Consider the following 23,237-nt stretch of genomic DNA (forward strand, 5'->3'; position numbering starts at 1 on the left):
TTGGTGACGCGGGATTCCATGAGGTCCGGTGGACTTGCGTGCGGTTTTCTTGGTCTTTGCCATAGCCTGTAGAATTTAGGGTAGGACTATAAGAATAGCTTGAGGATAATGGAGGTTAGCAAGAATGGGATTGACATTACTTACCCAACCACTATTAAGGGGAATTATAATGCAAGGTGCTCAAGCATGATGCATGAATCGATCTTACGAATCTAAGTACAAAAGATTGATATAATCAAAAGCACTAGATTTTCATAATACATAGGACAAACCTAATCATATTATCCGCCACAAACTTTCAAATAAGACAAGATTGAGGCTAGATCATAGGTAAGAAGAAAGAAATTGAACTTTCAAAATATCATGTTTACTTTCATTGATCCAAATCATTTTGAAGGTTTTCCAAAGTAACCTACAATGATCTTAGATGGGAACTGCTCTGATACTAGCTGTGGCAGAACCTCCTAAAGAAATTGGGCCCACATGCACCTACCGTTGTCTTAACAGACCTCGGATAGCGTACACGAGTTCCCAACAACTCAATAGGTCTGTCGGGTGTCCTCGGGAAACCCGAATCATCCACGTTTCTCTTTTCAAACAGGATCCCAATCACAGTCATTGCAGATTACAACAGTTTATTCAAATATATACCAGAGTAAAAGATAGCGGAAGTCTTAAGATAACATTATTACAAACCAGTTGTTTTCAAAGTTACAATACCATAAGTGTCATACAACCATAGTAGCGAGATAATATTACATTAACTTTATTTATCAAACAAACTAGTGCCTTGTCCAAAGGCCATTCATCACTCCTCATCGTCATTGACTTCAAACACAGACATGCAGCAGGGACCAAAACAAGCCTGCGCATGCGACTCACCTGCAACAAGGGTTAACAAACCCTGAGTACAAAAGTACTCAACAAGACTAACCCGATGTAACGGGGTGTAAGACTTTAGAAATGCAGGGGTTTGGGACAAGGTAAGGATGTAGCAAGATTCAAAAGTTCTTTGCCAAAAGCTTACTATTCTTCATTCTATTTTCGAAGTTTACCACTAAGTACCTTTTGTTCATTATTTCAAACTAAATGTACATTTTCATATTCTATTCCTTCTTAATCCATTCTTATTCTCATATTTTAGTAATTCACCAGTACTACATTGCTTCTATAATGAATCGAGTCTCCATATCCGCGGAGAACCGGCAATTCGAATTGATTCAAGTCCCAGCTGGGGATTCCTTATCACATGACATATGTAGAACTTAATCTTGCATATATCAACCTCGCTACCGGATCCTCCTATACTAAGCCGTCTCCACGCCACCCGAGAGTACAGCACACCTCAAATCCGGCCACATTCTAGCCATGAGGGTACACGCTACTCCCGCCATCTCTCTACTCCCAGTGCGCGGGCATTCGTCTTAGTATCGGATTAGCCGAAGTAGGCTTACCGAAGTATGTGACCAGTACTACAAAGTGTCCCGTTCAGAAGATCCACAATGAGTGGCCTTTAAGCGACATAGCCGGCAACATTACCCAACATTCAAGATAAGTTATCCGACTAGTCTCTAGTTCATTCTACATTCTTTCTTTCTTTGGCCAGTATGCCATCTTTGATTGTATCGAAACTTTTACTTTGAAAGCCTACCATAAAGCATACTAAGCACACTACGCCTTTATAAAATGAAAACATCTTCAAGGATGGTAAACAATTATCAAGGTAGGTAATGCATCAAGTAGGTAACATTTGAATTAAACAACTTAATGCAATAAATAACATAGGTGATAAACTTTTCAAAGTAAACAAGGTAATGGCTTAATGCATAAACCGGGGCTTGCCTTCGTTGACGATCTCAGATTCCGGTTCAGTACCACAATTATCGAATCCTGTGACAACCGGGGATTCTTCCAGAACTTGCTCAACTAGAATCGTTTCATTCTCGGGTTCTACACGAAATGATAACATATGCTTTAACATGATGATAATGTAAACATGATGCTTTCACGGCACATGAAATGTAAAAACAACACCCGCAAACGATTTTATTTCGCGGTACAGTTGCAAGCCAACAAAACCAACCTGTAACCCTATCATTAAGAATCACACATGTGACTTGACATAATGGATCTTGGAACCCTACTGGTCACAAAACATGACCAAAACAAGATCCAACACTAATCAACACTTAGGGTTTCGACGAGTTAACTTGTTAATGACTTTTGTTATCACATGAAATGTCATTAAGATTTACTAATTACAAATTAGATATTAGTTCAAATACTAATCAAGGTACTAAGGATCATTATAAGTGAATGACCCAAGGTCAACAATCAATTCTAAAGTCAAACAAATCCTAATTGATTAAACATTAATTAAATGAATAATAAATTAAATAATTAAGTCTACATTAGTCATAAAATAAACTTTGTCCAATTAAGCTCAAATTTTTATGTAAGCTTCCTCATGATAAATTAGTGTACCGAAATAAATTTCACAATTTTTGGAGTTATATAGTGACCTACAAAAATCATGGAAATTGCATTTTTCAATTATTGGACTAAATATTTGAACATTAAAAATTTATTCAAATTTCAAGTTTCAAATTTTTAAATCATACTAGAATATGTACAGAAGCTACACAAAAATTTTCAGAAATTTTGGATGTGTAAATAAATTCCTACAAAATTGCCAAATTGCTGCACTATTCAAAATCAGAAAACAAAAATCAGCACTGTTCTTCTTCCTCAGCTTCACTAACAGCCTGGGCCCGCTGTCAGCGACACAACGAAGACGCACAGCGGTGCTGCCATACTAGACGGCCAAAACGCGCCGACGGCGAGTCTCCAGCGAAGCGGATAGCACCAAAATGATCTACACCATCATACGAATCTATCACAGTCCTCATAACGGCAGTAGGCACACCGGAGGGAGGTCCACGCTGGCCATGGCGGCTCGGACACGACGGTGGTCGAGGTAACTAGGGCTACGGCGCAGTAGAGTCAAAGGAAGAGTGAGCAACATGCTCAGGAGCTCACCGTGATCACGAGGATGGGCTTGGTGCAGTCGGAGATGGTCTGGAGTAGCCTGGCCACGGTGAAGGCAGTCGCGACGGAGCTCTGACCGGTCACGGGGAAGACGGGTTGCGCCGGGCGATTCCGGCCAACACCAGCGACGAGAGCAAGTCGAGGAGGAGCACAAGGCCAAAGCGATCGCGTTGACGTAGCTGGGAACGACAGACGCAGCTCGACGAGACCTACGGCGAGCGGCGGAGCAGAGCAGAGGGAAGAAATGGGAGCGACGGCGGCGACGGTGACTATTTATAGCGCGGAAGGAGGCGTCCGGTGTCGCCAACGCACGGGCGGGCTTGCCACGGTGACATCGGCATGTCACTGCGCGTGAAAGCGGTGAAAACCGATCGGCGGTGAACTCCGCGTGGCGCCGGCGGCAAGCAGTGAGGTGGAGGTGAAATTTTGAAATAATTACAGAACTGCCACTGCATTCATATCTCAAATTACTCAGAAATTTTCTAAAGAAGTTGAAAATCTCCAAAAATGAAAGTTGCTCAACTTTTCAAGTACTACAACTTTGGTTTAAGAAACATTTTCAAATTCTGCCTCCATTTTGAATTTCACATTTGGGGTACATTTAAAGATTTGAATCATTCCAAAATTACTCCAAATTTTGTATGTAAACTTGAAAAACTTTGAATACCAAAGTTGACCCATATAAAATAATCTCCAACTTTGCTTTTTGCCTCAACCCCAAATTCCTCATGGATTTTGAATTAGTAAAAAGGGGCGAAAAGGACTTTTATAATTTGAATGTGAATTCAAATTTGATTTGTCTTCCTTTTACTTAAATTTTGATTTTTTGACCAGCAACATGGCCCATTAGGGTTATTTGAGTCAAATGACACATGGCCTCACATGAACACATGAAATTTGACCCTTGTGGTCATGATCTGTATTTAGGGTTTTTGGAACACATCACATGAAATAACAACATTATGAAATAAACCTTATTTAGTGAATGCATTCAAAACTTTATACTATATGAATGCTTTGCAATGCACATGATGACATGTCAAATTTTAGTATTAGGTCAAAACACCAAAGGTGTTACAGTTGACCTCGCCAAGATAGCTAATCCCTGCCTGCGCAATGAAGAACACAAGCAAGAACAAGAAAGAACGCAACCAAATTGTAAATGAATGATTAATCTCACAGGTTGGGGTCTCACAAACTGATGAACAGCGAAACTGTTCTTGACAGAATAATCTAAGCAAAACCCAAACCCTAATGGAGGGGTGGTGGCTGTTTATGAAGACTCTAGGGTCATGCAAGACCCCTAGACGCGTCCCTAATGGGCCCAAACTCGATACATGGTCCAATGGACCAAAAGACGGTGTCGCAGCACCCTGGTAGATTCTGGACACTGACTTGTTTCGACGATTCCCATTGATTCCTAATAGATTTTGATATGAAACCACTTGGATTAGCTTCCTTATCAAATTATCTTTCCATACATATGTGGATAATCGAAAACGGAGTCTAGATGCATCCTGGGCGACCAGTTTAAGGCAGACTGGTCCTAGAGGCCGAGACAGACTCGAATTCTTGTTGGACTAGGCCTCCAGCTTGTGTTGGACGTCCTTGCTGGTCATCATCACCTCCTCCACTTCCTCTAAGTCCTTCATGACCCTCTCCAATGTTCCTAAGCAAGATAACATCATTAGGTAGTAGTCTATTATCAAAAGTATGAAAAGTATCGCTTAAGAACGAGCTCACCTCTAAATTGAGTTGTCGTTTTTGAGCCCGGGTCATTGGACCTTGCATGACGGTTGGAGGATCAGTGGGTACCTCAGAAGAAGTGATGTCCTCATCACAATCCTAGTATAAAAATATGTATGAAACTTGTTCTCTAGGTCAGCCTAATTGGCAATGGAGTTAACTAGCAGTGATGAAAACTAAGTGAAGTCTGGCCCCGACAGAGACAAAGAGAAGAAACAAACTCGATGGGCCACTTCAATGGATGCTTTGCCCAACTGTATAAGATACCGACTAACATATTCTATTGTGCTTGTGCTGTCTTGGCCAGTGAACTTAGCAAACTCTGGGAGCCTATAATTTGCCAGAAGAGAAACCAAATCATACCATTCTGGATATGGGCGTTTATATGAGAAGGTCTGCCCTTTTGCCTTCAAATCGAACTAATTCTTCATCATCTCAGTTACTCTAAGCAACAACTCATTAACATTTGAATTTTGATTACTTTGTAATTGCTGACCCATCTGTGGATTAAAATTTAGGTACCTTGATACCCTAGATTTGGAATCATGTGAAGGGTGTTGTAATCTGTCCATAATGATACCCTTGTGGAATCTCTATCTATTGGGTCCTTTGATGGTTTGCCGCTTGAAGTCTCTAGTTATAGATGTTAGGATCTATATCTCTATGAATCCTTTGAACTAATGGCGCTATTTTTTGAGCCAATGATGGTATCTGGCCTGATGTGCCATAATTGACCATTTGATTCTAAACTTGTCCCGTTGGCTATTGCACATGTTGTTCTGATGATGTAGGATTATACTGTATTTGATTAGTAGTAGCACCATGAACTTGCTAAGATGAGCCTTGAACCACCTAGACATAATCATTACCAGCGGGCACTATTTCTTGATGGCTAGTACCAGCTTGATTCGTCCCCTGAGTTGATGGATGTGGAATGTTATAACAAGCTAGCCTAACCCGATCAACTGGAAACCCATGAAACACCTCTTTCATGGTGTTGTGGAATGTGTTTAAGAAAACTCCATTATGATTCAACATGGCATCATGAACAGACTTGTTTACAGCTTCTATGAAGAAACGCATATCTTCAGCTTCATCTACATCTGTCTATCCATGCAACAGAACTCTTGGTAGTGGATATTTCTGAATAATTATATTGTCATGTGTCTTGGTGTAGAACAACAAACACTTTTTCTAAAATTCTTCTATAGCTTTGCTGATGACATCTTTATCTCCATCAGGTAGGTCTTCATAGGGCACCACAAGGATGTCATTGTTGTTGTAAACAGCCATGACGATTGTGGGGTCCCACTAGGTGTGCCAAAACATGTGTTGGCACGAAAATGCATCGACACATGACAAGCCGGAAGGATCTACTTGATGGAGCTAGAGATCCACTTTGCTTCAACGTAGGGGTAACCGATCCTATGGATTTCTCCCGAGACATGCTAGTCAATTTGACCCTGCAATTGACAAGGAGAGAATGTTTATCAGTAATTTATGGTGGAACATGCCGGTCTTTGCTTAGACAGTTCCTAGTGTGCCGCTTCGGGAGCAGCTAGATGGGAAAATTGACTAAATAGTCGATACGCACAGAAATCAGATGTTACGGATAGTAAAGCTTATGGACCGCGATTAGTTTTATGTTGATAAGTACAATGCCCGTAGATGTAAATGAGATCATCGGCTAGGTGGATATTACCAATATGAATCATTGAGCTGATGAATCTAAATCAGGAAAAGATATAGCACATGAATAAATCAACTGTCTAATACCAATGAATCTACAAATGCTCTAAATCTAATCTATTACCATCAATAGTGAGGTTTGACCAGATCGATGGTAGCTATGATAATAGTAACAAACTAAACCAAAGAATTCATAAAACTATCTATACATTGATAGGTTTTCCGAAAGACATGCTATATCTGTGAGAGCATAGACGAATCATGGAAGAATTTCCAACTTCTAGCAGACAGCATCAGAATCCATCCTAGAAGTGTGGGAGAGGCTGCAAGAATACATCCTTGCCTGCCCACACCATGGATGGAAAACTGGTTGTGTCGGTGTGAAAAGTGACCAACAAGTAAATATTTGTAGTTTTGCCATGCGTTGTGATCGGATGTGGCCTAGCTCTAAACTACGCAAGATTTATACTAGTTTAGACAACGTTCCCTACGTCCATTTTTAAGTTGATCGGTGACTTTTTTTCTGAGCCCTAGGCGCTCGAAGTTTGCTGTGGGGTTACAAATGAGTAGGAATAAGAAGAGGTTGTCAAAGGCCCGGTTGGACTCTGAACCGAAGGGCCGAGAGTGATGGGGACTCTAACGTGCGCTAAGTATTAGAGCATATGCGTTGTGTAGCTTTATAATTCTAGAGTTGTTAAGCTATTTAGGTTCTCGGGTCCTTGGGTGCTCGAATCATCTAACTTCTCTTTTTTGAGGAGAGCTAGAGAGCCAGAGTTAGAATAGCCAGAGAGCAAGAATGTATCTAGATCCCTTTTTAGGAGAGAGCCCATCCCTTTTATAGTCAAAGGGGATGGGTTCTTACAAGTCAGAGAAAGAGAGAGAATGTATAAGTGTGCTACCTAGTCTTGTTGCCCATGCTGTCAGGTACGAGATGGTCATCAGCGCCCACAATACTAGTTCATGTCTAGATGCATGTGGCAGGCTCTACCGTGTTCGCCTAGTATGGCAAATATCGGCACCTATAATACTGTTTGGGTACTAACATGCCTGGAAGGTTGCATCCTATAGGTGTGCAGGGTATGGAAGGGTATAGGTCCTCGGTATTACAGTTTGACTTAAGTGTCTTACCTTAACTGCTCCACCTGATCCTCAGGCCCTCACTGAGCGAGTGTCCCCAGTCAGTCGTTCCTAGTCAGCCCCGACCGTGTCGGTCGGGGAAGAGCTGCAAGAATAGGTTTGGCGTATCCCCGATCAGAAAAGGAGGTCGGAGTCGAACCGTGTCCCCACCTTGGCAGGCCTTCTGGTCGGGGACCGAATTGTTCTGTTGGCCTTTCATCATGTATCTAGGCCAGCCTAGGAGGCGCATGTTGTTGCTACGCTGCCTGCTAGGCTGAGTTTTGTTTGGGAAGCAGGTCCATTGGGGACCTCAGGTTTATGAACCCGACAGGTGCCCCCAAGCCCTTTTGGGACTTCTATGAAGTCATGAAGGGGTTGTTTACATTTGTTTCACGAGTGCACCCGTGTTAGCACGAAAATGCGTCGACACACGACAAGCTAAAGGATTTGCTTGATAGAGCTAGAGATCCGCTTGGCTTCAACAGGTAACCGATCCTATGGATTCCTCCTGAGACATGCTAGTCAATTTAACCCTACAATTGATAAGGAGAGAAAGTTTATGAGTAATTTAAGGTGGAACATGCCGGTCTTTGCCTAGATAGTTCCAATTGTGCCACTTTAGGAGCAGCCAGATGGGAAAATCGACTAAATAGCCGATACACACAGAAATTGGCTATTATGGACAGTAAAGCTTATGGATCACGATTAGTTTTAAGTTGATAAGTACAATGCCCGTAGACATAAATGAGATCATTGGATAGGTGGATATTACCAGTATGAATCGTTGAGCCGATGAATCTAAATTAGGAAAAGATATAGCACGTGAACAAATCGACTGTCTAATACCAATGGATCTACAAATGCTCCGAATCTAATATGTTACCATCAATAGTGAGGTTCGACCGGATCGATGGCATCTATGATGATAATAACAAACTAAAACCGAAGAATCAATAAAACCATCTATACTTCGACAGGCTTCGCAAAAGACATGCTATACGTGAAGGCTCATATAAATCAGTTAAAATAGCCGATTCAGGTGAAAAGGGACTACAACGTGTGAACAATCGACTATTTCACATGGACAAACCTATGGACTCATCAGACTTAACCTACCATCTCTAACAGTGGGGTCCGACTAGATCAATGCAGCCATGATAAAGACAACAGATCAAACCCTTAAAGTACATAGATCTATTCACGCTTAACAGAATCATGGACACACACTATAGGCATTAAAGCATAGGCGATTGACTATTTAGCCAATGCAGGCATAGCAAATAGTTAAGGCCACGCCTAATCGAGAACAAATCTACTAACTAGCATCCTCCAAATCTACAGTGCCATCAATGGGGATCGACCGAATCGTTATAGCCATAATAGCGAACTATAGACCAGACTTAACTAACCAGCAAACCTCTTTAAGATCATACACTGCCTTAATCCACGTACTATGCACGATCAAGATCAAAGTAGAATAGATGATGAAACATAACCAATTGCTTAGAGTAAGAAACATCAGTGTTGTAATAAAGCGAACAACGGAATGAAAGGATATAAGGCCGAATCTAACTTGATCTTGACCGAGCGGATTGATGTTGCTGCAAACTAATGACACTAAGAACATCAGCAAGATCAGGTAACTTAATGAATCTACCAAAGATTGCCACTCTTAGGTAGAGTCGATAATTTGACCTTAATCTAGTTCGAGCAGTGGAGGTCGACCAGATCGATGTAGCCATACTTGAACTGGATAAGAGTCGATAACTAGCTTATACTAGAGTTCGTAGTGGAGGTCTACCTAGATCAATGCAGCCGTACAAACCAAAGTCTAAGCCATGATGGTACTTACAGACAAGCCAGGAGGTCGGCCAGACTGATGCATCCCTTCTTGTTGAAGAACATACCGAGATCTACACTACTCCTACTCCTAAGGGTTGGCATGGAGCCGAAAAAGTAAATAACTTGTATTTGATTGATTGGATGTCCTTTTACAATAGTCGGGGTCCAATATTTATACCCGGATCACAAGCATGAATCCTACTTAAGTAGGACTCATTACAATCTTTGGTATAGAATAAAACATTCCTAATTTAAGATAACTTGGACCCTAATCTTTCCCTTTTTGTAGAGTCTGACATATTTCTCCTGACTGCCAACCATAGCTTCTTGTCGTTATCTGCTGGCGTCACCCGAAAGAGAGCTGATTCTAGTGTTGCATCAGAATCAGCTGATATAGATCCTCATGCAATCGATTCCTTGATCGGCACAATTTTGGAAGCTTCGAGTTCCCATGTTCTTCTTCCCAAATTTTGGTGTAAACAACCCTGATGGGTGTTAAGATCATGGGTCACTGTCGGACTGAGACAGAGTGCAAACCTAAAGTGTCGGGTGTGGTCAAGGGGTCGAGCTGAGATGAAGCACCAACCCAAGTGTCGGTCTCAGCCGAGGGGTCAGGCAAGATGGAGCGCCAAGCCCAAGTGTCGGGCGCGGCTGAGGGGTCAGGTGAGATGGAGCGCCAACCCAAGTGTTGGGCGTGGCCTGAGGGGTCAAGCGAGACAGAGTGCCAACCCCAAGTGTCGAGCGCGGCTGAGGGGTCAGGCGAGACAGAGTGCCAACCTAAGTGTCGGGCATGGCCAAGGGGTTGGGCAAGACAGAGCACCAACCCAAGTGTCGGGCTCCAACACCAAGTGTCGGGCACGGCCGAGGGGTCAGGCAAGGCGGAGCAGCAACCCCAAGTGTCGGGCGTGGCCGAGGGGTCAAGCGAGACGGAGAGCCAACCCAAGTGTTGGGCGTGGCCGAGGGGTCAATCTAGTTTCATGCGTTACCCCATCCATGGTTTTCACAATCAGAGGGGTTGAGCTAATGTCGCTTGCCTTGATGGCTCGAGTGACACACTCGGTGAGCTAAATAATGGGTACGTCCGAGTGGAATATGGGTCCATCAGTTCGTAATAGGGTTGGCATAGCCCTCATGTGGCATTCCACTGCTCCTTAACCCTGCCTCCCCACTAGATGCCTAAGCCATTCTAGAGACTGACTCAGGTGGCCCACTGGCCTCCCTTCGATGGAGATTCTGTGGGCATGGCTCGAGGTCAGGATCAAACAAGAAGGTCGAGATGACCCTGTCTGCTTATGAGTAGATCGGGCGATGGCCGCTGGGGCTCATCTATGTTTGCTCCCCTAGCTCTATTTGATGTGAGGCAGCCTTGAGCCCTTTGTGGGTTAGCCTTCGAACCTCGGTTAGTCAGTCGCTCATATCGAATAAGGCGACTACCGCTTCGTGATGCAACACAAAGCGTTGTGATGCAACAACTGCATATGCAATGCTTGGATGTATGGGATGAATGTATGGATGAATGTATGAATGCATGCATGAGAATGGACAAATGAATGATTATGCACTAGAAAATAGAAAATGTGGTTTGGTAAGGTTACCTCGATGGCTCGAGTGATGGTTCTAGGGAGCTCCTACCAGATATGTCCGAATGGGATTCGTGTCTGTTGTTTGTGACTGGGGTTGGCATAACCCGCATGAGGCATCCCACTGCTCCTTACCTATGTTTTGGCAGTAGCCTGAGCCATCCGATTGACTCAGGGTGACCTATTGGCCTCTCCTCAATGGAGATTCCATTGGTGGGCCCTTCCAAATCCTGCCTGGGAAGGTAGAGGATTGTTTGCATGTAGTTGCGCCAGTATTTCCCACGCCTAGGCCACGTCCCACTACATGCTCTTTTGCATTAAATAAGGGGAAGGGAAAGGATTTTCCTCCTATTCTTTCACCGTCCTTCAACCATTGTCGTTCCTCCTTCCTCCCTTTCGACAAGTCTATTCATGTGTCGCAGCAGGTTTCTAGGAGAGTAGGAGGGTAGAGCGAGGGGGAGGAGAACTCACAGATTCATTCATAAATCCGAGGCACGATATCAAACTAGAGGCCTTCCAACATGGATGAGGAGGTGCTGGCCACCTTTGCTAAGGGAAGTTGTTATGCAACCCTAGGCCAATGAGGTCATCTCCTTCCTCGCCTTCCACAAGCGCAGGCTAAGGTATCCCACGCATTGGTTCTTACGCAGGCTCCTTAATGAGTGGGGCCTAGAGCTACAACACCTCAACCTGACTAGGGTACTACACATCATTGGCTTCATCACTGTCTACAAGGCCTTCCTTGGGATGGAGCCACATGTGGACCTCTTCCAGCAGGATCTTCAGCGGGCGAGCCCTGTTTGAGGGGAAGCCACCTAGAATTGTGCTAGTTGGGGGATTGGCCTTGCAGAAGAAGCCAAAGCCATCGGTCCCCTACCCTGTGTACTCCCCTTATGACTCCAACCTGGGGTGGCACAGTGTGTGGTTCTACATTAGGAACCCAATGGAAGCGCCATTCCCGACGTTCATTGGAAAAAGGCTAGAGATGAGGGAAAGCTGGTCATGGGGTCCCACCGGTTGGCTAAACAAGTTGGAGGTTATCGAGACTAGAGCTTCAAAGGCTTGTGCAGCATGGCTTCAATGGGTTATGGGTCTTCCATACCTTCTTTTGCTGTCAGGGTCGCCCCATTGGTGGAAAGAACGCAGCCGATGTGGGAATACTCTAGCCCGATGGATCCCGACCGCGCATCGCTGGAGGAGTTGCCAAAGGATGAAGTCTAGAGTCATCTCAATCGAGGGCTGCAATTGAGGGATAAAGACTACAGTCAAAGGGATGCCCGGTCCCCTTCATGCCATGAAGCTGTCAAATTTGGTATGCCCCCCTTTGTGTGACCTTTTCCTTGTTATTTTGATATTTTGATTGATTCTGAGTTGCTCATTTTGAAGGGACTCATGGGCTATAAATGTCGACCGCCTCTTCTGAGAGGGTCAAAAGGCGTGGCTCGGCAAGCTGCCTAGAGGGAGGTGGCGCTTGCTAAGAAGAAGAAGAAAGCCAAAATGGCTTGGAGGAGGTTCGATAAGGAGAAGGAGATCAACCAGCGGGTCTGGGGTGGTGAGAACTGGAGTGACGTGGAGGTAGAGCTCAAGTCAAAGGAGCCCATGAAGATGGGTGACAACACAAGTGCCTCAGAGGACAAAGAAGTTAGGGGCACTGTTGTGACCTCGGTGGAGCACCATGAGCCCACGGCTGTGTCCATCGGTGGTGGGCATGATGTGGAAACACATGGTAATGTTCTTGAGTCAAGGAAGCACACTACAAGTGAAGACACCGCCCTTGAGCGAGAGGCGAAGTAGGCATGGTCGCCGCGCCCTTTGGAGGCATCATTGGCTTCATGCCTCCCTGCTCCGAGTGTGGCAGAGCATGCCAGTTGGTCAGGGGGGATGTGATCATTCTCCTACATCTTCAATGTTGGTGCTTGTGCTTGACCCCAAATAGGGGCATGCCCCGCCAATTGCTCTAGTGGTTTCTCCATGAGCTAGTGGTCACAGCCATTCACGAGCCAATCGGGGACCGGCCGAGTTGGCCCCTCCCTCGACCGATGCTAGGAGGCGCGGGTCATGACCCATGAGTGGTCCTCATCCGGTTGGCCCATCGTCAGCTAGTTGGGGCTTTAGGGCTCTTCCGCTTTCAGTCTAGGTATGCTTTCATGCTCCTTTTTGTTCTCATAGTTGAGTTTTTTAGTGTGACTAACCTTCGCTTGTTTGATAGCGGCCAAGGGCTGATAGGACTGGGAATCTCCCTGCCTCCCGTGCGAGAAGAGTGGAGACCTAGCCTATAGTGGATTAGTGGGTCATGATGAGCGGCGAGGGAAGCAGGTTGGCGGCGGCGCGACCTTCCCCACTAGGGGGTTGTGTCTTCCTGGCCAGTCATGAGAATGGCGGTAGTGGTGATGGCTATGGTGGCGGCGATCCCCATGGTGATGGTGGAGGTTGAGTTGGAGGTGACTCTCATGATCCCTCCCCCAATAGTTGTGGAGGAGGAGAGGAGGGAAACCGAGCTCCTTGCCATGCCTGGCGGAGGAGCGCATGGTTCGCCCGCCTGGTTAGAGCTAGAGGGGTTGGGAAGATTCATGGCCAGGCTAGAGGTAGTGCATCTGCCGGTGAGCCATGGAGTCCTGGCGGTGGGCATCCCCTTCTCTGATGAGGAAGATACTAGGGTGGAGTCGCAAGTCATCCTGCCATCCTGGGAGCTAGTGATGATCCGGTCATCGCATGATACTGCAATGGATGGATCTTCTAGCGGGCCAAGGGCAACCCACAAGCTGGTGTGGCCTTGCCCTGGTGAGTCAGGAAAGGCCTAGTTCATCCTTCATGATGAGGAGGAGGTGAAGCTCTAGTACCTGCTCGGGGAGAGAGGATTATCGATGGAGTCTGATCTCGCCCTTACCAAGGTGAGGCTCTAGGAGGCCTTAGAGAGGGTTGAGCTTGTCCATCAAGACATGACAGTTGACCTACCATGCATTGTAGAGGTAAGTTCCCTACATTTTTGGTGTTATCCTTGACTCCTTGGCCTTTCAATAGTTGTCTCAGCATGCTTGCTTCTTGTCTCAGTAGGATCTAGAGATGATATCGATCCGTAAGTCCTAATTTCTTTGGGAGGAGCATGGTCAGATGGAGCAAGAAGCAATGGCATTGCGGTAGGTTAACGAGCTTAGGCACCAGCTAGATTCTGTCCACCATGAGTCCTAGGACCGAGAGGCCGAGGCAATGGGAGCACGGGCGGCAGAGCTATGTGTGGTTGAGCTGGGCGACTACTGCCGAGCAGGAACTTAACACGGTGAAGGTCCACTTGGCGAAGACCAAGGCGGCGCATCAGAAGTCCTTGGAGGCTCTAGAGGTGGAGTGAAAGTCCTAGTTAGACGCCGAACAAGAAGTGGTTGCACTTCGAGGGCAGATGCTCAGGGTAGAGGAGTCGAATGCTTGACTGCTCGAGAGGGTGACCTAGCAAGAGGAAGGACTCTCCATTCTCAAAAGCACCCGCCTTGGTACGTACCTATTCTACCCTCGGTTGATACCTTGATTTTTCCTTTCCTTTGCTTTTGAATTTGTTGTCTTTTTCTAGAATTGGGTTGAAAGATCGACTCTCTAGAGCACGAGCTAGGGACAGTCAAAGTAGCAGTTGGTCGAGGTGTGAAGGCGCTAGCCTAGTCCCTTGAGGAGTGACACGCTCTTGAAAGGGATCTCAACTAGATTTGCAACATCGCGTAGGTGGTCATCTCTGAGGTGTTCGGGTTAGGACCGAGCACCAGTATGCCCATCGTCCAACTGGAGGAGGTCCTAAAAGAAGTTAGGGTGCTCATCTCCGATGGCATGTTCTATGGAACGATGAGGGTGCTGACCTCGGTGGTGACCCATCACCCTGATCTGGACTTCATGGCCATCTATAGAGGATACGCCAATTGGTGGAGCATAGACAAAATCCATGAACAAGGGAGAGTTTGGTGCCACATGCATAGATGGTTGCTGACCAAGTCACTGTGCAGTGGGTGATGGAGGCTCGCCATTCGTCCATGGCTAAAGATGTGTGTCGAGAAGATGTCATCTAGCTTGTGGAGGGAGTGGAGACTGGGTCGGAGGCGAGCATCATCCCGCCCCCAACAGAGCCGAACGTCATCCCGACCGAAAGTGAGCTGCCTTTCTTTTTTTGCACAGCTGATGCCGCTAGGAGGCCATACCATCAGCTGATGCCGCCAGGAGGCCATAATAGAGTTTAGAGTAGAAATAGTCAGTTCATGTAAAAGATGAGTTCATGGGGAGCCCCCATGTGCACAGCTTTTACATTCGTGAATATTCTAAGTTTGTTTTGTGATGAAATCACTTGTGAGGGGAAAGTTGTCCCATCCACCCTTGTTTTTACCCTAGCATAGCTTTGTTTGTTATCCTTTCTTTTTTGCACCTGCCCGTTGACCCATAGACTACAACCTTAAGAATCTGGGCATGGCCCGCGAGGCTCAGCTGCTCATAACCATAGGTCATGGCAGGGTGTGATTGATCGAGAGGTTAAAATGCAAGTTACGTAGGGTAATCAAAGGAACAAAATGCCCTTTTGTTTGGGCGATGCCCTTTCATTTGGGCAAAAAGTATTACTATATGATAGTAAAAGAGGAGGGTGGTATCACACCCTCATGGAGCCCTCGAGCAACCCAAGCTGAGAGTGCTCAGGCTAGGGTGCTATAGGAGTAGACATTGAATGGAAAGAGAACGGTAAGACCAAGTTTTAAGGGAAGAAACAACGTATCTATTCGATGTTCCATGTGTTGGTGAGAACATTGTGGTTGTTGTCCTTCAGCCGGTAGGTGCCTGGCTAGATCACCTCGGTCATCATGTAGGGACCTTCCTATGGTAGTGAGAGTTTATGTTTCTCTTTGGTTGACTAGGTCCTTCAAAGTACAAGGTCACCGACCTCGAGGATCCTCCCCATGATTTTTCTTTCATGGTACCTACAGGGAGTTTGCTGGTAATGAGTGAAGCGGATGATGGTCATCTCATGAGCCTCCTCAAGCAAGTTGATTGCATCCTACTGAGCTCTCTGTGGCTCGGTCTTGGTTGAAGGCCTTTACTCTCGGGGCGCTATAATTAAGGTCGGAAGGCAACACTACTTTGGATCCGTATGCGAGGATGAAAGGAGTGAACCCTATGGACTGGTTTGGCATTGTTCTTAGACTCTAGAGGATCGCTGGAACTTCTACAACCCATCACCTAACATACTTCTTGAGTTGGTCGAAGATGCGGGGCTTGAGTCCTTGGAGGACCATGCCATTATCCCACTCAACCTGACCATTGGTACGTGGGTGCCCGACCGAGGCCTAATTGATCCTAATGCTGTATCCATCATAGAAGTCTAGGAACTTCTTCCTGGTGAAGTTTGTTCCATGGTCGGTGATGATATAGTTTGGAATGCCAAACTGATAGATGATGTCGAGGAAGAACTTGACTGCCTCTTCCGAGCGGATATTGGTGATGGGCTTCTCCTCTATCCACTTGGTGAATTTGTCCACCGCTATGAGCAGGTGAGTGAAACCGCCTAGGGCTTTTTTGAGGGGTCCAACCATGTCGAGGCCCTAGACCGTGAATGGCCAGGTGATGGGGATGGTCTAAAGCTCTTGTGCCAGTAGATGAGTTTACCGAGCATAGAATTGGCATCCTTCACACCTATGGACAACCTCCTCTAAATCTCACAGCGTAGTGGGCTAGTAAAACCTTAGCAAAAGGCTTTCCCGAGCAGCGGCCTTGGGGCCACATGATGTCCATAGATTCTAGCATGGACCTTGAGGAGGAGTTGTTTCCCTTGGTCGGTTAGGATGCTCTTCATGAGTACTCCTGATGGACTTCGCTTGTAAAGTTCATCACCGATGGCGACGAACGTCTTGACGCATCGAGTGATTCATCACGCTTTAGTCTTTTCCGCTGGGAGAACCTCCTCGAGGAGGTAGGCTAGTAGTGGTGCTCTCTAGTCAGCCTGATCGGGTGCCACCACAGTGACATTGGTGGGTGATGTCATCATGAAGGCGCCAAGGTCGGAGCCCCCGAGCACTTGGCCAGGGGTTGGGTCACGTCAGGAGGTTGGAGCCCCTGAGTGCTAGATTGGTGTCGAAGTGTGTCTAGATCGAATCCTCTAGAATGTGGCCAGACAGCTCCTGGAGATCGTTAATGAAGACCTCATCTGGAGACAGAACCCATCTGGTAGGCAATTTTGTAAAGAAATCGGTAGCATCGTTGTCCTTTCGGGGGACATGATGCAGTTCAAACCCTTGGAACTTGTCCTCGAGCTTGTGCACCTCCTGGTAGTATGCTGCCATGAGAGGGCTCTTGCAGGAGGACTCCTTCATGACTTGGTCAATGACCAACTCTAAGTCACCATGGATGTACAGCCACATAGCGCCGAGCTCAATGGTGATGCGCAGTCCGTTGATGAGGGACTCGTACTCTGTGGCATTGTTTGAGGCCAAAAAATGGAGACAGATCACATAGCAGAACCTGCTCCCATCCGAGGAGATCAGAACTACTCTAGCCCCTAAGCTAAGTGCCATATCTGACCCATCAAAGTACATTGTCTAGTACTCATGGGTGATGTCCAAGTTCGGGAGCTAGACTTCTGTCCATTCGGCGATGAAGTCGATGAGAGCCTAAGACTTGATAGTGGTGCAAGGGACATACCTAATGTTGTGACCCATGAGCTCAAGAGCCCACTTGGAGATTCAGTCCCACGACATCGCAGTTGCAGATGATGTCTCCTAGCAGGTATGAGGTGAAGACCATGACCTCATGGTCGGTGAAGTAGTGCAGGAGTTTCTAGGTCGCCATCAGAACGGCGTACAAAAGCTTCTACACCTAGGGGTATCGAGCCTTAGCATCAGTGAGTACCTCACTAATGAAGTATACCGATCATTGCACCTTTAGGGGGAGTCCTAGCTCCTCCCTTTTGATGACAAGGATGGCGCTCACAACATGGTTGTTTGACACGATGTAGAGGAGGAGGAGTTCTCCCCATTCGGGAGCGATGAGGACTTGGGGCGATGTCAGTGTTGATTTGAGGCTTTTCCAAGGCCTGTTGTGCCTCCTTAGTCTAGATGAATGCGTCTGTCTTCTTGAGAAGTTTATAGAGAGGCATCCCCTCTTCCCCTAGTCAGGAGATGAACTGGCTTAGGGTGGCCAAATAGTTGATGAGCCTCTGTACACCCTTCATGTTATGTATAGGGCCCATGTTGGAGATGGCTATGATTTTTTTGGGGTTAGCTTCAATGCCGCGCTCAGACATGATGTATCCAAGGAGCTTCCCCTTTGGAACTCCAAAAACACATTTTCGAGATTCAATTTGATATTAAACCTTTGGAGGTTTGTGAGTGTTGCGGCCAAATTTGCGATCAGGTGACTAGATTGAGCAGTTTTCACCACTACATCATCTACATAAATGACGATTGTTGGTTTCAGCCGCTTGACTTGGTCAGGCTAGTTGGGTGGGTCGATTTGGTCAGCGAAGCATCACTGCATGCACCGTTGATAGGTGGCACTGGCGTTCTTCAGACCAAAAGGCATGGTTACATAGTAGTATGAACCTATGGGGTGATGAATGAAGTAGTGACTTGGTTAGACTCTTTCATCATGATTTGGTGCTAGCCTAAGTAGGCATCTAGAAAGGAGAAGATTTCACATCCTGAGGTGGAGTCGACTATCTGGTCTATGCATGGCAAAGAAAAATGTTCCTTTGTACACACCTTGTTGAGGCCAGTATAATCAACACACATTCTCCATTTCTCGGTCTTGTTTTTTCACAAGAATAGGATTAGCTAGCCGGTCAGAGTGGTATACCTCTTTGGTGAACCTGGCTGCTAGGAGTTTGGCGAGCTCCTCGCCTATGGCCCTATGCCTCTCGTTGTTAAAGAGACACAAGCACTGCTTAGTAGGCTTTGAGCCTGGGACAAGGCATAATGCTTGCTCGGTGACCTACCTTGGTATGCTCGGCATATCTATAGGTTTCCACGCAAAGACATCACAATTGGCGTGTAGAAAGTCGTCGAGCTTGCTTTCCTATTTGGCTAGGAGCTTGGTCCTGATCCACACCATCTTGGTCGGGTTGGCGGGGTTGATCCCCATCGCCTTGGTTTCCTTAGTCGGGTGGAAGGCACTCAAGGAGGTTGGCTCATTGCAGTCTGGGACTGCTGGAGTCGATGAATTCCTGAGCTTCAGGAGCTCGGTGGAGTTAATGACGGCCATGGCGAGCTCGTAATGCTCGTGGTCGCATGTGTAGGCATGCGAAAAGGTGCTACCCATGGTGATTACGCCATTGGGTCCTAGCATCTTCAACTTGAGGTAGGTGTACTTGGGGATCGCCATGAACTGGGCGTAGCATGGCTGCCCCAAGATGGCAGTGAGGACCTCCGAGCGAAAGTTGGCTCGGTCGCCAAACATGACAGGCAGGTTGATCTGCCCGAGTGGGTATGCCTGCATCCCTGGGATCATGTTGTGGAAGGGAGAGCTCATTGGGCGGAGCTCTGACCGGGGATGCACATGGCATCGAGGGTGTTGACATAGAGAATGTTTAGGCCACTGCCTCCGTCCATCAACACTTTGGTGAGGAGCTTCTTGTGGACGATGGGGTCGATGATGAGCGGGTAGTGACCTGATTGGGCGACATGGGAAGTATGGTCTCTCTGATCAAAAGTGATCGAGGAGTCTGACCAGCTAAGGAAAGAGAGGACGGCTATCTCGGTGGCACATGCCTCTCTATAGCATACCTTGTGCTGGCGCTTGGAGTGGATGGCATCGAATCCCCCAAAGATCATGAGGCATTCCTTGGGGTCAGGGAAGCCACCATCATCCTTGCCCATCGTGCCTCCTTTCTTTGCCGCCTCCTCCTTGCCCTTCCCTTTCTTTGGCTTGTTGGCCTATCGTAGAAAGCACTTGAGGAGCTCGTAGTCCTTATAGAGGTGCATGACGGGGTAGGCATGGTTGGTGCATGGACTCTCCATGAGCTTTTTGAAGTGGTTGGGCTAGCCTTGCTGGGGCTGCTTGCTTGCACGATCGGCTGTGGCGACCAAAGCTGGGTTGGCCAGTCGACGCTAATCCTTCTTGTTCTTCTTGCTCCTTTGCGTGGAGGGGTCCTTGCCTTGGTCATCGCACTTGTCCTTGCCCTTGTCCCGACCATCGCTAAAGACCACCCCAACCGCCTCATCACCGGAGACGTGGTTCGTGGCGATGTTGTAACACCCTAAAATTAGCTACTTTCTAAAAAGAGTAAAATAATTTCTATTAATTGTTTTGTGCTCATAAAAACATAGGTGAAAGAATTTTTTTAATTAAAATACAACATAAGGGTAGCAACATGTTTGCGCATGCATGCCGTTGCAATTGGTACTTTTGTGATGAGTGGTTTGAAAAATAAGTTCAAATCTCAATCTACAAAATAATATTTTCAAGTAGTGGTTTAAAAAGAATTTGAAAACTTGCGAAAAATAAAAGTTAGATAAGATGCTTTGTTTTCAAAATCTAAAGGTCTAGAAAAAGTTTTGAGACGCTGCTAGAACGATGCCTCTCTTTCCGGAAATCTTTCCTGACCTTTTTCAGGATTAAATTCCTATTTCTTGAAACTTTGTCTTTTTTCTCAATCAATCCAAAAGTCTTTTTCAGGAGCTAAAACCACTTTGGTTGTGTTCCTTATTCTTCCATCTATCCCTAGCAATTTTTCTAGTATTTTTTGGAGCTCAGAGATATTTTTCGGAGCCTAACCCAATTTTCTGTAATTATTTTAATTCTAAAATCAATTATTTCCTAAAATACTTGGAATTTCCAAAATCTCTGAACTGCTGTGTGTATATATATGTACCGACGTAGCCCTCGACACACTGATTCCAAAAGTACGACCGCTTTCAGTGAGCCGCCACTCATAGCCCCGCAGATCGGATGCCGAAGTTCGGCACAGCTAGGTTTCCGGCGAACTCTTCGGCTAGCTTTTCCGACCAAACCGTCACAGTTTCGGTGAAAACCACCACCACCACAAGGTAGATCTCGTCGTCCTCTACACCTGTAGTGTATCCCTTTTATCGAATCCATCCCTATTTGACCATTTTCCCTTTGCTTCTTTGTTTCCTGGTGAGGAGCACCATGGTCCGACCATGTTCCTCGAGTTCTCCGTCCGTCCACCACCATAGCCTAGGGCCGAGCGCCCTGCTCCCCACGACTCTCGTGCCGCCACCCATCGCGCGTGCGTGCACCTGCTCATAGTCGAGCAGGGCCGCCATCGGCCTTCAGGCCCGTGTAGGAGCGCCCTGCACTGTCGCCTTGGCGCATGCCAAGCAGGCCCAGCCCATCTCGCGCTGCCGTGGCCCTACGCCGCCCCTGTCCCGGCGCTACACCGCCGTCGGTCCGGCCAGTTGACCCCGCGGCCGAGTCCCCTGCCCCCCGCGTCGGTCCCCTCCACTGAGCAAGCACAGCAACCTTCCATGGCCATGTCTGTAGTTGTTGTTCTGTACATTCTGATGAAGAAGGTAGTAGATGACGAGGTATTTACGAGTTTGCCACCAGTCGATAAATAATCGTAGTTTATTCATTTTAGCTCCGTTTCAGTTCATTCCTAGTTGCGATAGTTTCATGTTGTCAAGATCTACGCAGTAGCTCTATTAGTTTTCATATCACATGTTTATAAATTTATTTTATTAAAATATTAATTTTGTCTATAATTAATTAATCGTTGATTAATTAAAGTCAATTTAGGATTTTTGATTTCGATTCGATTGCGCGAGTTTCATTGTAATGTGGGATACATGTTAGCAACTGTCATCCAATATAACAAATGTTTCTGAATTTTAATATAAGGTATTAATTTAATTTATATTTATTCAATAGCTTTTAATTAAAAGCAAGGGTTAACTTCGTTCTTGTCGTGTTAAATCGTGCCAATGTAAGGTACGCGTTAGTAGCAATGTTTATCACGTCCCATCTTCATAATATTATAATTTAAATATTAATTTAATTAATGATTACGTAAACTTGTTTCTAAATACCAGCAATCTAGGACAATATCTGCCTTTTATAATTACTTGCTAATTAATATCAACTTAAAGATGTATTTATTAATTATAATTTGCTTAGTTTCAACATGCATTTTTCTCTTGCAAAGTTAAAGTTAATTTGATTAAATGATACAGTGCATGATGTATAAAATATGACTAGTTCAACTCGGCTTTTAAAATAAAATGTGATTTTATGTAATCTGAATTAATATGCTTGATATAGTTTTGCTCAATTAAAATAAATCAAGCATTTAGGTTTTCTCTCTCTTTTGTAATATAAAATCCCGATAGTCGTTTCTTTTTAATGATAGTTCCGTTATCGGTGATTCTTGCGTTCCCGTGATTGTAGTGATGATCCCACTATTTTAGTATATTGTTTTATAAGCAAAATCTTTCGGTAGATGTATCTTTTCAACCATAGCTTCGATTAACGTGCCTCTCGTGACTGTGTTCATAGCGATGCGTAGAATCATATTTCAAACTCTTTTACTTATTTTCCTATGATTGTTGTATTGTTCTGATATAGATGCAATGGTATGCTATGCATATATGTGTATGGATGTTATGTGGTGTTCTACGATTACTGTCCAGTCAGTGAGATATACGTGGTGATCTAGAAAAAGAAGAAGGACGTTGAAGATTAAAGCTTACCGAAGGATCGGTATTTAAGGCAAGTATACCAAAGGCCTCTTGTACCTATGAATTATTACACTTCATATTCATGCATGTGTCTAATTTGATATACCCTTAAGGACTTTACCTAGATGAATACGTGTACCACATATCCTTGTTACCTAGGGTTTGGGTATGCATTTGGGATAGATGATGCAGCGCTGAATATAGAATAATAGTTAAATAAGACTCAAGACATTATGCAATATGATAACATGAAGCTTTTTAGCAACAGATAGGGGCTAGAGTACGGGGTTGAGTACTCTAGTGCCTCTCCATAAGGACTTAATCCTGAAGCGGCAACCCAGGAGGTTCCGTACAACCCCGAGTGTCATATGGCTCTGACTTTAACCTGTTAACTAGATTGTATAAGCTCGTCTGTAGCTTCTAGTATGGGTAAGAGGGTATCTTTCCTTTTTCTGCTAGGATGTGTGTACCGTGCTGCATTGTCCACGTGTGCCACTCCTTAGTAGCTACGACTTGTTAGTGCGACTAGCTAAGGGTTTCATAGTGAAACCCTGCCACACTTCCTAGG

At 45.6% G+C, this 23,237-nt stretch overlaps 1 protein-coding gene and 1 non-coding gene across 2 annotated transcripts; both read right to left on the bottom strand.

Annotated features, from left to right (window-relative positions):
- Positions 1–6,738: 6,738 nt before the first annotated feature.
- LOC136519186 (small nucleolar RNA R71) lies at positions 6,739–6,844 on the bottom strand. The gene has a single exon (XR_010774747.1). It is a non-coding gene; the product is annotated as a small nucleolar RNA R71 (small nucleolar RNA).
- Positions 6,845–19,049: 12,205 nt separating this feature from the next.
- Positions 19,050–19,849, bottom strand: LOC136515642 (uncharacterized). Its single transcript, XM_066509174.1, has 2 exons — positions 19,757–19,849; positions 19,050–19,373 (listed from the first exon to the last, which is right to left on the bottom strand). The coding sequence occupies exons 1-2, from the start codon at positions 19,847–19,849 to the stop codon at positions 19,050–19,052; spliced, it is 417 nt and encodes a 138-aa protein (XP_066365271.1).
- Between the last annotated feature and the right edge of the window lie 3,388 nt (positions 19,850–23,237).

This window comes from Miscanthus floridulus, chromosome 17, assembly GCF_019320115.1.
Source record: "Miscanthus floridulus cultivar M001 chromosome 17, ASM1932011v1, whole genome shotgun sequence".
NCBI classification, from domain to species: Eukaryota; Viridiplantae; Streptophyta; class Magnoliopsida; order Poales; family Poaceae; genus Miscanthus; species Miscanthus floridulus.